At 36.9% G+C, this 14,758-nt stretch overlaps 1 protein-coding gene across 1 annotated transcript in view; it reads left to right on the forward strand.

Moving 5' to 3' along the window:
* Positions 1-8,507: 8,507 nt before the first annotated feature.
* LOC117394930 (apoptosis regulator Bcl-2-like) overlaps positions 8,508-14,758 on the forward strand; it is a 131,969-nt gene continuing 125,718 nt past the window's right edge. The window contains 2 exon segments of the mRNA XM_033993691.3: positions 8,508-9,553; positions 9,555-10,023. Of these exon segments, the coding sequence (XP_033849582.2) occupies positions 9,465-9,553; positions 9,555-10,023 (558 nt within the window). The 5' untranslated portion in view covers positions 8,508-9,464.

Raw genomic sequence — 14,758 nt, forward strand, 5'->3', positions numbered from 1 at the left:
TCTTATTTTCTGTATTGTTATAGAAATCAATAAACATATTCTGGGGAAACATATTTTACTGACAACTTGATACAGGTACATACTGGAGAATATTTGTATTGCATTGCATAGACTTGTGTTTTAAAGAAGTAAGCATTTTATTCTACCAGTTTTATTAATTAGAATTTGTACTTGTGTGAATGAGAACGTATTGTTTTTGATCAGCAGTAAAGATAACATTTTATGTGCAATATTTAAGACATTTAAGATGATAATCCAAATAAAAAATTCATAAATGTGACTTTGCAGGTCTACAGTGTTAAGAATACTGTATAAGGACCTTATTTTACATAAAGTACAAAGACATTGACACATTTATATGTAAATACTGTAATCGGACATTAGGTGGTACTATTGAGCTGATTACACTATGTAACACAATTTTTGTTCCTGGGTAGTAAGTGTTATTTCCTAATTGCTTATGCCTCAAAAGTATAGAAAATGGCTATTATTCCCCACAAACTTTGCTTTTGTGACCAGAACAGTGATATTTTGAAATTTACCTATTTCCAATGAGAAAACGGGCAAATTTGTGTCTTTTCGTTCACATAAAGTCAGAAAAAAACAACATATGAATCCAAATTAACATGTATTTATAAAAAAGTAATACAAAAATGAATACAAAAGATTTAGAAGTGAGTAGTCTTTTTGGTTGGGTAGTATGGGTTTCTCTCCTCAGCTCCATCTCTGAAATTGTCATCTGGATCTACAACGTCTTCCTCGCTCTCTGACTTGCTGCTCTCTTCTAAAGACAGCTGCTCTCTCTCCGGAGTGGGTACGTGGAGCTCATGGCAGTGTGGCACCGGGGCGATGGATGAAGGAAGGTCCGGATACGTGATAGCAGGTGCATTCTTGCCAGTCCGACGGGAATTTGACATTTTGCTATTATGGGTTATTTCAGCAGGTTTCAATGAATACATTTTATTAGTGGTAACTTATGGGGTCATTTGGTTCATATTCCATCTCATTTCATTTTGTTCTTTCTCTTTGCATTTTAAATTATACTTCTTACTGAGTTTATTCTTGTTTCTAGACCATTTTCTTGTGGTTTATTATTTTTTACAAATACATATTTTTGCAAATTTCTTTAATACAACGCAACTGATAAACAGGTGGATCCTGGTACTTTTTTTATTTATTTCTTAGCAGTTCGGGCCAAAACCACGCCACAAAAACAATAAAAAAAACCCTAACTCCTTCCTTTACCCACTGACCCCCGCTTTCACTTCTTCAGGCTCTCGCTACACATTACTCCTAGGCTTCAGTCTCTCAGAAGCCCAATCTCACTGGCTGTCCTCACTGGAATTCTGATTGCTCAGTTCCTTCAGGAGTTCAGCAATCAATCCTTCCACTCTCTCTCCACACACACACACACCCCCTCCCCTCTCCTCCCGTGGTTCTATAATTTGGCATTTCTGCCGAAAGCAAAGATAGGAGAAATGTCTATTTTAAATTTCAGTGTGTATGATCAGCGCTGCAGGATGCAATGCCTCTGTGTCCTTTAGGTAATCAATGACTGGGACAAGTATACTGTCATTGTGCAGCGTGGATATGACATGCATAATGGACATAATCTCACTGAGGCTCAGGATGCACATTATCACAGACACACAGATTTAGTGATGCAGATTGAGGAGCTGATTTCCCTGGGTGTTAAGCCAGACATATGTATGGAATCTCATAGCCACCCAGCTCCTGGTCCAGGCCCTGGTACTCCCACCTAGACTACTGCAACTCCTGGCTGGCCTCCCTGCGTCTCCCACCCGTCTGCTCCAACTCATACAGAACTCTGCTGTTCGCCTGGTCTCTCTGCCTCGCTCAATCGCAACTCAACTGCTCCGCTCACTCCACTGGCTCCCGATCACCGCTCGCATCCAGTTCAAGACTCTTGTACTTGCCTACAGATGCCTTGACCAGACTGCACCCAGCTACCTCCAGACCCTCATCTCTCCCTACACCCCCACTCGACCTCTCAGCTCCTGCACTAGAAGACTGGCTGTACCTCCTCTACGCTCCCCTGCCTCCAGAGCCCGCTCCTTCTCCACCCTCGCCCCGCAGTGGTGGAATGACCTTCCTACAGATGTCAGGGCTGCCCAGTCCCTGACCACCTTCCGGCGTCTCCTCAAGACTCACCTCTTCAGACAGCACCTGTAGAACTCCTCTTTTCCCTCTGGACACTTTATCACTCTTCCTTAATGCGCTTTACTTGCTCTTATCTGCTGAGTACTGTAATCTGTCACAAGTGTTATTTAATCTGTAGTATTTTGGATTTAATTATATCCTGATGTAACTATCACTGACGCTGTTATCTGCTCCGTTATTGAATCGTATTTTGATTATATATATGCTTGCACTTGCTAGAACCGAAGTCATTGTATTTTATTCTGCTCTTAATCGTGTTAATACTTGTAGTGTGATTATTATTTTTGTTCACGACTGTAAGTCACCCTGGATAAGAAATAAATAATAATAATAATAATAGCTGTTCTAAAGCCAGAGGTTACAATGATCTACATAGTCGAGAGTATTTTGTCACAGCACAGAACATTGAAAATATCAGAACTTCTATGATGCGTAAGAAGCACTTTCATAGCACTGACCGTGAATATGTACGTTCTGTTGAGTGCACCTGTCAAGGAACATGCTGTCTTTTATATGCCATTTGCTCCAGAGCAGGACTTAATAATAATAATTTTGCAGACTCCATTGATGAGAAGCAACATGGAAAACATTTGTGTTTGTTGATACCACCCATTTAAGGGATACATACATATGTAGATCCTGGAACAACATTTCTAATTTAAATGAATACTACAAGCTATAAACATTCCTCATAATGTATAAATGAATAGTATATGTGCTGATCAAGGACAAACACACATGTATTTCTAAGTACAATATTCCTAATATTGATGACTAGTATGGGTGTTGATAAAGGACAAATACATAGCTCATGGAACAACATTATACATTAATAGCATATATGCTGGTTATCCAGGACTCCTGGAACAATATTTATAAAGTATATAGATTGTATATTTTGCCTGATTTTAACCATAAAAAAACAGGTTTCAGAACCACCTTTACAAAAAAGAAAAAAGGATTCCCAAAATATGTATTTTTTTTGATAAAACAAGAATAGCACAGTCTTCCTTTCTTTTAATAACAAAAACATCTAGTTTTGTATCAATTCCAGTTGTCCTCTTTTCTTCTTCTTTTAAGAACAGTCCTCCATATCTGTAATATAAAAACACAATAAAATGCATCAAATCATTGGTTAATGAAAATTCTTAAATATCCAGGACAGTATTTAACTACTGGAACAATATTTATAATTGAAAATACTGTAGATTCTATATTTTGCCTGATTTTAACCCTAAAAAACAGGTTTCAGAATCAGAACAAAACAAAATAATTAAAAATGATTCCCAAAATATGAGTTTAGGACACGCACAATTACACATTTACCCTTAGTAGCACTTTAATTTAATGGGATGAACAACCCTATTTCAAAGAACAATTGGAACCCTGGGCCTATGGCATACTGATATTCATATATATATATATATATATATATATATATATATATATATATATATATATATATATATATATACATACAGTTGTAGTCAAAAGTTTACATACCCCAGTGGAAAATTTCTCGAAAACAAATAATTATAGGAAAAATCTTTTTGTAGATCGTTGTCATGTTGGAAGATCCAGTTGCGTTTTAACCAAGTTTTGTAGTGTTTCAGATGATTGGCCTGATGATTGGACTGATCTTTTGGTATGCTACGGAATCCATTTTACCATGTATTGGAACTACACTTCCTGTGCCATTGTTTGACAGTACCATGAGTCTTGTACTTCTTGATAATAGAAACAATAGTTGAAATTGGGATACTCAAATGCTTGGAAATCTTCTTGTATCCTTCTCCAGCTTTATGACAATAAATCATTTTCTGCCCAAGTTCTTGAGACAGTTCTTTACTTTTTCCCATATTGACTTATTGGTAATGACAACAATCATCCTATGTCTAACCCTTTTATATTCTAAGAATGTTCACCTGCAATCAGCATTTTCGAGACTTTTTGTAGAATTAGGTTCTGCATTATCATATTATAGACAATATTATTATAGCATCAAAGGGTATGAATACTTTTGAATTAGTATTTTTGGAGTTTTGCAAAATAATTGCTGAAATAAATAACTATAGACATCTATTTATTGTAACTTTTTTTCCTCATCCACAAAAGCAAAACTTTTGCTACAAAAGATTTTTCCTAAAATTCTTTGTTTTTGAGAAATGTCTAGAAATTATACATTTCCATTGGGGTTTATAACTGGATTAAGATTGAATCAGTCAAAAGGTGTGGGCAGAGATATACCCTCTTCAGGACAGTTGTATAGGTTACCATGACTTTCTTTTTTAGTTCAAATGTTTATTTACAAAGCAATTTGACGTTTGAAACTGTTATGTTACTGTTTTGTTTTGTTTTTTGTTTTTTTACAGACTGCCTAAAACAGTTTAATGAATATCAATCTTTATTTTATTTTTATAAAACATTATTTAAATAACTCAACATTGTACAATAAGGGTTAGATTTTCAAAACTATTTACTGAAAATCGTCATTTGCATGTTTTTTTTTTCTGAAAGGAAAAAACCTGATTATCACTCAAAAAAAAAAAAATACGACTGTAATTTTCCATTCTAAAAAAAGAATGCTAATGATGCTAGCTAGAATCAAGGCCTATGTTATACAGTTCAAGTCCTGCGTCCAGACTTTATTTTTCAACAGTATTTTGGAGGCAAAATCTAGGCTTTTTTTACATCTTTTCAATACTGCAAATAGAACTCTATATCATTTAATGAATCAACAATTCAGCACTGAGAATCCGCTATGAATGAATGGCAATGAATGATGATGATTGCAATTGCAGATGATTTATGAACTGTGAAGGGCGCTCAGGGCCCGAAAGATAAATTTGGCCGGAGGCCTCGTCCGTGGGTGCCCGACGTCTACCTGCGTGAGGCCGGCTGGAAATACATGAACAGTTACATGCATCCCAGTGCCGCAGATAGAAAGTGACTATGAGCCACCTACCCCCGTAAAAGCTGAGGGCAGCCCTTCCTCCAGGATCTAAGCGGTCAACTCCCGTTTCGGCCTCCCAGCGCTTGACTGAGCAGCCGAAACAGAATCGACATGAAAGAATAACACACAGAGCTTTTATGCACTTGCTGATGACGTATTGGTTAGGGGCAGATTCTCCTTTGCAGAATAGCAACCAAGTTTACAATTCTTATCTCTACAAAGCAGAATAAATGGTTTGTACTACTGGATAAGTATCTATTCTTTTCAAATTCAGCTGAATATACGGTATTCTCAAAAGGCAAGCCAGACAGACTTCTTCCAGTATTGAAAGCCATTGATGAATGTATTTAATAAGTGCACATTTTAGGATAACGAGAAAGCCCTGTTTGAAATGAAAATCTGTATTTAACTTGGTGTTTATTTTCTCCACTATGCCTCTTATCTTAACACATTTCTAGAATTACCAAAGCAGTACTTCCTGTCTTCTTTTCAGAAACAATAAGAAATATTTACCAGTGGCATTTTTTGTCTCAGAAGGATGCCTTGATAAATAATACGTATCATAGTTTTTTAATGCCCTGGGAACAGTTATACAGCTATGGCCAAATGTTTTGCATTACCCTATAGAACTAACACGGTTTGCTTTATTTTTTAAAATTTTGTCTCAGTCCTAATATTCTAGGTGATGCAACGCCTTTGGCCAGAGCTGCACGTGTTGGGGGGACTTGGACTTGTAATGAAATATTGTAACAAGCTTGCAAAAGAAGGAGTGTAGAAGCAGGTAGTATTTAAAAAACAACAGGTTCTTTTATTTAGCAGAAAAGGTTGAACAGCACACACACTTGTTTTCTATCAGCTGAGCACGGGAAGCTTTTCCCGCATGTGGCAAGTTCAGCACAGGTGCAGAGTGGAGAAGCATAGCAGCAACTTCTGAGGACAACCAGGTTTCCAACCCTCAAAAGACCGCCCGGCGGGGTTCTGTTTCTCCCGGAATAGCCAGAGTAAGGGTTACGCCCACCTGGAAGCTGAGGAGCCCCTTCCAAAGATCCAGCTGGCTGCCGATTCATCTGAGAGTCCAGTCCCAAGATGCAGGGATCTTCTATGGCTGCCACCCACACCTCTGGATGTTCATTGGCCCCTTCCCTCTCATTGGTGCAAACTCGCCCAGCACGCTGTTGGAAGATGTCTCGCTCGAACTGGGGGGCTGTGCACGGGACCCTCTCTACACTGATAGGAATCTGCCAGAAGTTCCCCAGGGTTGTTCTCCCCACAACTGTGTCTGGGCTCGGCGGGCTGGCGCAGGGTGCAGTTGCTCTGTCGGCTGCTTCTGGGGGTAGCTGTCCCCTCAGCTTTCCTGTCCCGAGCGCTTGTATGAACTTCAGCCTGACCTTCTCTTGCTCAGCAGGGGAGGACCTTACGTAGGCTCTATGACGCTCCTGTTTAAGCTCTGAAGCAATGTTGGCCAGCAGGTTCTTTTATTTTGCATAAAAGGTTAAACAGGACACACACAAGATGGCACCAGGCCGCTTATATAGTCCCAGACCCTTCAATGTTGCAACATTCATGCGATTAGACAATAGTCCCGTTCAGATCTAGTCCAATAGAAAGGCCCGGACTGTCCTGGCTGGCCAGTCAGGGTGCTTCTGTCATGCTCCCCCCCCCACACTTGTTTCCTGTCAGCCAAGGCAATCCTGGGGTGCTTTCCCTGCATGTGTCAAGGTCAGCACAGGTGCAGAGTGGAGAAGCACAGCTGTGCTGGTGCAGACAGCACCAAACATTTCTACCTCTTTGGAAATCTATGAACCAACTAAGGAGTAGATTAGGATCCTCTTGTCATAGAGCGAAAAAGATTATTATCAAATATTGAACCAGTGCCTAAATTCTGAAATTCCTATGTATCTGTGTACAATATAGCACAGTAAACCAGTCAAAAGTGTCAATTTTCCCTTTCACTGTGGTGAGTAGTTATATTTTGAAAATATAGGGCCTGCTTCTTATGTTAGCATTTCTATGTACACTTTTGGGGAGGGGGTGTCTTGATAAAGAGCGTGCCATGTATGCTTGCTAGATGATCATTTTGGATGACCCCCCCCAATACAGCAGGGTATTGTATCTGTTTTCATTGCTTTTGTTTTTCAACAGCAGCCCATTTACCTGCCAATTTCCAGCTTGTTGTCTTAAATTAAATATTTTGTCCAAGCCAGTGACATAATCATTAACAACTGTCATTGTTTAAGCCATGGAATTTCTGTTTGTTTTCCAGGAGATGGTTGTCTGTTGGTGACCTATTAAAACAAAGGGCTTCTAACCTTGGCTCATTGTATAATGGACTAACATAACATAGCATTTATTCCATATATGTTTTTTTTTTTTATTGCTGTCTTGTAAACAAAACAATATCATCTTTTAATATTTAACAATGCTAAACAACATACAGAATGCTGAAATTGTTTAAAATACACTAGCATTAAAAAATGATGAGGAAACATGACCTTAAAATTAGCTAAGAGGGCCTACATCTAGTAGGATTCAATACACATGGAAAAATACGAATGTGGCAATAAATAAGTTAATTTCTGAAAATATACCATACTGTAGTTCCATTACAGGTGAAATAACTCCCATAGCATCTACTGTAGGCACAATTAAAATGTTATAGGACCTTGTCCTTTGATTACACCGTATAACAAATGTTTTATTTTTTTTTGTTCCTGGGTAGTAAGTGTTATTTCCTAATTGCTTATGCCTCAAAAGTATAGAAAATGGCTATTATTCCCTTCTAAAAGAAAGTATTAGGTATTGATAAAAGGTCGAATTTGGCAATTGTCTTATTCTTCATAATATGGTACACTACATTTATTAGCAGAATATAATTGCGGATCTTAAAAGGTAGTGAGCAGTTCGTATTTCTCCTTCAAGCTAAATTATTATCTCCCAGAGTTCACAAATTAGAGCACAGGCGCGTCCGCAAATAATTGGCTTGTGTATCACATGTAGAGTTTGTTGAAATTTAGATTAGACTGGAATAATCTTGTTGCAAAATGCAATTCCGCATCTCTGTCTGGCTCCCTCTATAGTCCCCAAAGCGCCTCAGTGGCTTGTTGCACACTCTATGAAGTTCAACTGAATTTGAAAAGTTTAATGAATGGGTGTGACGTAGAGGAAATACCTCATTGGAAGGAGTATAGAGGCAGAGAGAGAGAGAGAGAGAGAGAGAGAGAGAGAGAGAGAGAGAGAGAGAGAGAGAGAGAGAGAGAGAGAGAGAGAGAGAGAGAGAGAGAGAGAGAGAGAGAGAGAGAGAGAGAGAGAGAGAGAGAGAGAGAGAGAGAGAGAGAGAGAGAGAGAGAGAGAGAGAGAGAGAGAGAGAGAGAGAGAGAGAGAGAGAGAGAGAGTGAGAGCGAGAGCGAGAGCGGTTAAGGATTTCTCTGACAGTGACAGTCAGTTTTGCTGTGAAGCTGCAAGCAACAGGACTGTGTCGGTCTTTCTGCAGGTGGGAGTTCTTGAAACCCCCATTTTCGTCTTTCAAGGAGCCTTTCCAAATACATTTTTCAGGGATTACTGCATTTCGAAAACCAATGCTTTCTCTTCCGTCTTTCTGAGGCGCTGTAATGTCATTGGAATTGAACCCAGAAAGGGAAGCACATACAGTTCTTAGTCGTGGATGTGTATGCAGTTCATTGGTTTCATTTACTTAAAGTGGATAGCCTGCTTTCCAAAATCTTTTTTTTTTTCTAACTGGTATTTTAAGGATATATCTTAAACCCACGCATTTCAAGGATTTTCTGTGCATTGCCGAAAAGGGGCGTTTTATCCTGGATCCAAATTCCTGACGGATTGCATTAGATACTGTATGGTGGATACAGACTGTATTACAGTATATAATCTGAATTCAAACAAGTAAATAACTGAAAGCTAAGAGATAATGCGTGAACTTTTAAAGGTACGTGAGTACAATTAAAACAATGCATACTAGTAACTTGCATGCCAGAGGATTATGAGCAGTTGTATACTTATTTTAAATACAGTTAGTGCAGGATAAACAGATCATTTTACTTTTAAATTTAGAATTAAAAAAAAAAAAATCAGTCCTAAACACGTTCCTTTGAAAACGAGAAGACTACAATAATAGAAATTAAAGCAGGACCACTTTACTTTTAAAAAGCTCTGAGTAATTATTACCATAATTCAAACAAACCTTGCATGTCACAAAAGTCTAAATTGATAAAGTGAAAACTATCTTGAGTTGTTTTGTTTTGTTTTTTGTTTTTTGGAAAATGTGTTTTGCATAACGCCTGAAACGTCTGGTTTAGTTACTTTATTTTACCGCGTTATGGCAAATAACACGAGACCTTACGATAACCGGAATATCGTGTCAAAGTATATCCATTACAAACTCCTGAAAAGGGGCTATGTGTGGGACTTCCCATGTGGGTAGAGAATCTGGTTCTCCAAATAATAATGGATTGCTCGGCTCCTCCCCCTCCAGCTCTCCAGTTTTGGTACGGCGTCCCGTGCCAGATCCTGGAGAGGGTCCTTCCCTTTTAGTAAATCGAACGCCCAGGGTCGATCCCCATGCGGACCTCCATAAGGTTTTACGGGAAGCCGGGGATGAAATCTCACGAAGGTATCAGCGAGAGTTTGCAGAGATGGCTGGACAGTTACATTTCACACCAACCACAGTCCAAAGGAAATTTGAATCGGTGGTCGAAGAGCTTTTCAGGGATGGGGTGAACTGGGGGAGGATTGTCGCGTTCTTTGAGTTTGGTGGGACAATGTGCCTGGAAAGCGTGAACCGGGAGATGACGTCCCAAGTGGATAATATAGCAAACTGGATGACTGAGTACCTAAATGGACCGCTTCAGAATTGGATCCAAGAGAATGGGGGATGGGTATGTGACTATTTTACATTTTTATGGAAGATGCTATTGACACTTGTATTGATTGTGTCATCAGACAGAAAGTCATTTACACCCGTGTGGCAATAGACAATAATGCAAATAGAAAATAATCTTGTTAATAATAGCAGTTTATATTTACCTTTTCGTGTATTTTGGAGATGCATGTACCTCTGGTGCAATGTCAATTCAAAAGGCATTTGCGATCTCTTTCTCTCTCTCTGTCTATCTATCTATCTATCTATCTATCTATCTATCTATCTATCTATCTATCTATCTATCTATATAGACAGACAATGGAAAATGTGTTTTTACCTGCAGCTTCATTGTGGAAACATTGTTATTATTATTATTTGTTTGGCGACCATTGATCTTTATGGCTAATGTGCAGGGGCGTCATCAGTTTGTATAATTTATTTTAAGAATAAGAACGACGCTGACAAAACGCAGCACACTATCCCGTTGTAAAATGGCCCAATTACTGCCTGTTTTTTCTCATTCATGATGCTATTTGGGACAGAGAATGTTCAATGCTGACACACCTTTGCCCCCGCCCCCCAGAATTGTTCTGAAGTGACGCCCCTGCTCATGTGTTTTACCAAAACTAAGCCTGTGGTTTATTAATTTGACTTTGATACATAAACTGTCATCAAAATACATTTTGTTATAATATTTAGGTTGCATCACACCTGCAAATTTACTCTCAATACGAATTTTCATTTTCTGTGCATTTAGTTTAGCCTGCCAACCAATAAGTTTCCTTCTGCACTACCACTCCTCTGCCACGCCTACAATAGGATGTGTCACCCTCCACAGTTGTAATTTGTTAGCAGTTTCAGGTAAGGCTGTAAGGTTACTGTGCAGAACTCTACATGACAATCAATATGTGAAATCGCAGGTTCTCAGGCTATGAGGTAAAGAGTTCAGATGTATTGCATGGGGTGCATGAGTCTGATAGACAAGTCAGAGTGCCACCATTAGTGATAAGCTCATTATGTAGTCTGTAAATATAACAAAACAGTTGAATGAATGTCAAATCTATTCAAAGGTATTGAATACCTCTGTCTTTTGAAGACAGATAGCTGCTAATGTATTACTGATTTTAATTAGTTTATTATTTTATTTATTTGTACTGAGTACAGCAGATACTTTGAAATGATATTCAAAATGGGTCATAATAAATTGTGTTGGTTTAAAGTTCCTTTATCATGCACTGGAACCAGAAACCAGGTCAATAAAAAATGTGATGGCATCAAACACAAAACCGAGAATTGAAAATAAGCTAAATTAAGCCATTCTTTTTCTGTAGTCCCACTCTAGTTTTCTAAAGTTGGGTGGGTCGTTTTAGATTGTAATTATTTATTTATTTATTCTCCCCTGGTTAACAAAGTACAACTGTTTGTAACATTTTCTGCTTCAGGTTTAAAAGTGAAAAAATGTACTTGTAGTGACTGTTTAGGTTGTGGTGTCTTGCTAATCACAGCATCCTGGACTAATGCAAGTGTAACTATTGTCTGTTGCCAAAAATTCATTGGCATCTTTTTTTTTTTCGTGTTAAACTGGCTCCCACAGCTCTGGGGCTAAAAGATCACCTGCATCTTTAGATGTGCTATAGTGTTAACTACCAATGTTATTCACCTGCTACATGTGGTACTAAAATTACTGCACCGGCACACAACCCCGCACAACACAATGTTTAAAGAGTGTTTCATTTATGTTTGCATTATTTAGTATACAGCCTTCCTTGAGGCAGTTGAAGCTGTTCTGTTTCATCTCATAATAAGAATATGAATCATTTGTATTTAGCCTGCTTATAAACATAAGCAAGCGCTCTAGGAAAAATGTCATAAGATAATTAAAAAGTAGGTCCTTTGTAATCTATAATTTATGGTGAAGAAAGATGTAAAAAAAAAAAAAAAAAGAAAAAAGAAAAAACTAGGTTCTTCTGTATCAGTTTTTTTGCAACAACATATTTCCCTGATTTTCTTAATTGGCTATTCTTTTTCTATGTAGACATGAAAATAGATCACTATGATCTAAATACCACTGCTGTTTAGGTAATTAAAATAGTGTGTAGCTGACAGAAATCAACAACCAATAGTGTAACTGTTTATTTGCTGTAAAAATAACTAAATAACCAGGGAGAGCCCTTAATGATTTAAAAGGTGTCTGTCATTGGTTTAAAGTAGATCAGCTGGATAGACCATCAATGTCTTCTTGTTCTGGCTTTGCTTGCACTGTCATTTTGAAGACAATTACGACATTCTGTTTGTCATCAATTTTCAGATCCAAGTGTTTCAGTTCAGTTTTTTGTTGCGCTAAAACAAACCACTACACAAGGATACACTTTTTACGCTGAGATTATTAAAGAAGATATGATCAATGAGTCTTGATCACGTGTGCAAATTGTTTATAAACATGTAAAAGTGCCCAAATATACAGGTTATCAAATGGCATTTGAGGACTGGTGTACATATACACTACACCATGATTAACAACGGCTAGTTATTACTTAACCCAAAATGCCTAAATTAACTTTAATATGAATGATAAAGAATATAAAACACCTATACTGCACATATATACAGTGTTGCTATCTGATGTGGCTGGTTGGTACATATAGAATATCTTATCTTATGTCTTTACTGTTCTTTTCATAGAAAATGTAGACTTGTTGTAAGACTCATTTTTAAACTTATTATATTATAAGTCTGAAATAACACCTCCGTAAAAGTTAAAACTATCCTGATTAGCTTTTTTTGACTGTAGTAGTCTACGTTTTCTTTAGCCATTTTAATGTCTTCAGTTCTGTATAAAAATATGTATTTCATCAAACAAAACAAATCAAAATGTGATACAAAATATCAAGCTTTGAACCCCCACCCCAAACACACACATACACACAATCCTATATGTTAAATGTGCAAATTGTATATGAATAAAACACAAATTGAAATGCAATATTTCTATATGTCTTGCAGACAAACTGCACCTAAAGTAATTATTCAAGATTTTTGTTTTTAATTATTACATGTTTATCTTTGTTATTTTTAGATTGTCTGCAACAGTGTAATCTAGTAGTAAACTCAAGCTCTGAAGTTGTAACATATATGAAAAAATGAGCCATGAGGTCAAGATTAAAGTAGGCAGACATGTATAATATGATCATATTCGACTTTAATTGATGGTAAGAATAAAACACTTATTATATTCTTAACTTGTAGTAATCCAGATGTAGACTTTATGAATTGGACCCTCAATGTCAAAAGCATTTAATATTAACTAATATATTTAATTTTGAACAATATATATATATATATATATTCAAGGTCTACTGCTAGGCTTGGGTTTAAATGAATGTTTACCTAAATTGAATTTTATGTTCATCGTATATAAATTCTTTAGCATGTCTTTATATATATATATATATATATATATATATATATATATATATATATATATATATATATATATATATATAAAAAATGATGAACAGCTATTGAATTTTTAATGCTTAACCAAAGCAAGTACCACGTTTGGATATTCTTGGGGTTCTCTTGCTGAATCTGCAAGGGTTAAATCATGGGTACTGTTCTGAGATTTTACACAAAACCCCCTCTTCTGGTAGATTATACTGATGATAAGTACACAAATACCTCGACTGGTTTTCCCCTGTTTATTTTAAAACTTAGCAGGGGAAATCCCATCTGTTTTCCTTGTGTTTTGTACCTATCTTACTATGCAACTTGTAGTGGAGTCCGGGGCACAACAGAGTCAGTCACATTGCATTGGTAAACAATGCCCTATTACTTGCTTTATTCTTTGCATTTGCAAATTAAAGCACCTTTCATTATAGCCTTAGTTAGTCACCAGGACTTCACTGGTCAAGAACACACCCTGGGAATATAGTGTACCTGCTGCAAATGTACAGGACATGGCTTAAAAACAAAGGGCTGAGAATCGAGACAGAAAAAAACTAAACGCAGATGGAAGTTCTTCAGTAATTAATAATGCTTTCACAAAAAAGTTACACAATTATTTCTTTTTTTAATGGCTAAAGAAAGTTTTAAAGAGTAAGGAGCCTGTTTTTGTGAAGGGGAGTGCATCTTCATTCTTGAATGAGGCACCAGCATACTGTAATAGCACCTGTAGCACAGGTGTCATTTCTCTGCTGCATACTGGTCGTGTTATTCAGGGTTAACCACTCTGATATAATACAGTATTTATGAAAGGAAAAAAATCCTACGATTTTATTCAAAACTGTAAATAAAGGAAAATACAAATATAACATGACAGCTTCAGTTATAGAATAGTCTTTAAACTGTAGGCTTTATGGGAATGTTCATGTTGTTGAGGTATCCAAACTATCTATTGTCAAACTCAGCTCCACAGAATTTTTTTCCCTCAGTTTTAAATAAGTGGGACTTACCTCAAGTCTTCAACTGAGAGACAATTTTGAGAACCCATAATGATTCTTCTGTAAACACCATTAAAGGTATTGTTGCAATATTTGCTAGAAAAAGTGCATGGTTGGTGTTGTGGTACTGTATAAAGTAATTAAATGAGTCTCAATAATTTAGTTACAAAGCTTTAATTGGTATTTACAGAATGTTTTCTCAAGTCTGTTTTAATAGATGAAAGGTATGAATTAAACTTGTCTATACTATGTTAAAGAACATTATTAAGGAGATGAATCTATGTGTCATTTTTCTATAACATTTCAAATTAA

Source organism: Acipenser ruthenus, chromosome 3, assembly GCF_902713425.1.
Source record: "Acipenser ruthenus chromosome 3, fAciRut3.2 maternal haplotype, whole genome shotgun sequence".
NCBI lineage: Eukaryota > Metazoa > Chordata > Actinopteri > Acipenseriformes > Acipenseridae > Acipenser > Acipenser ruthenus.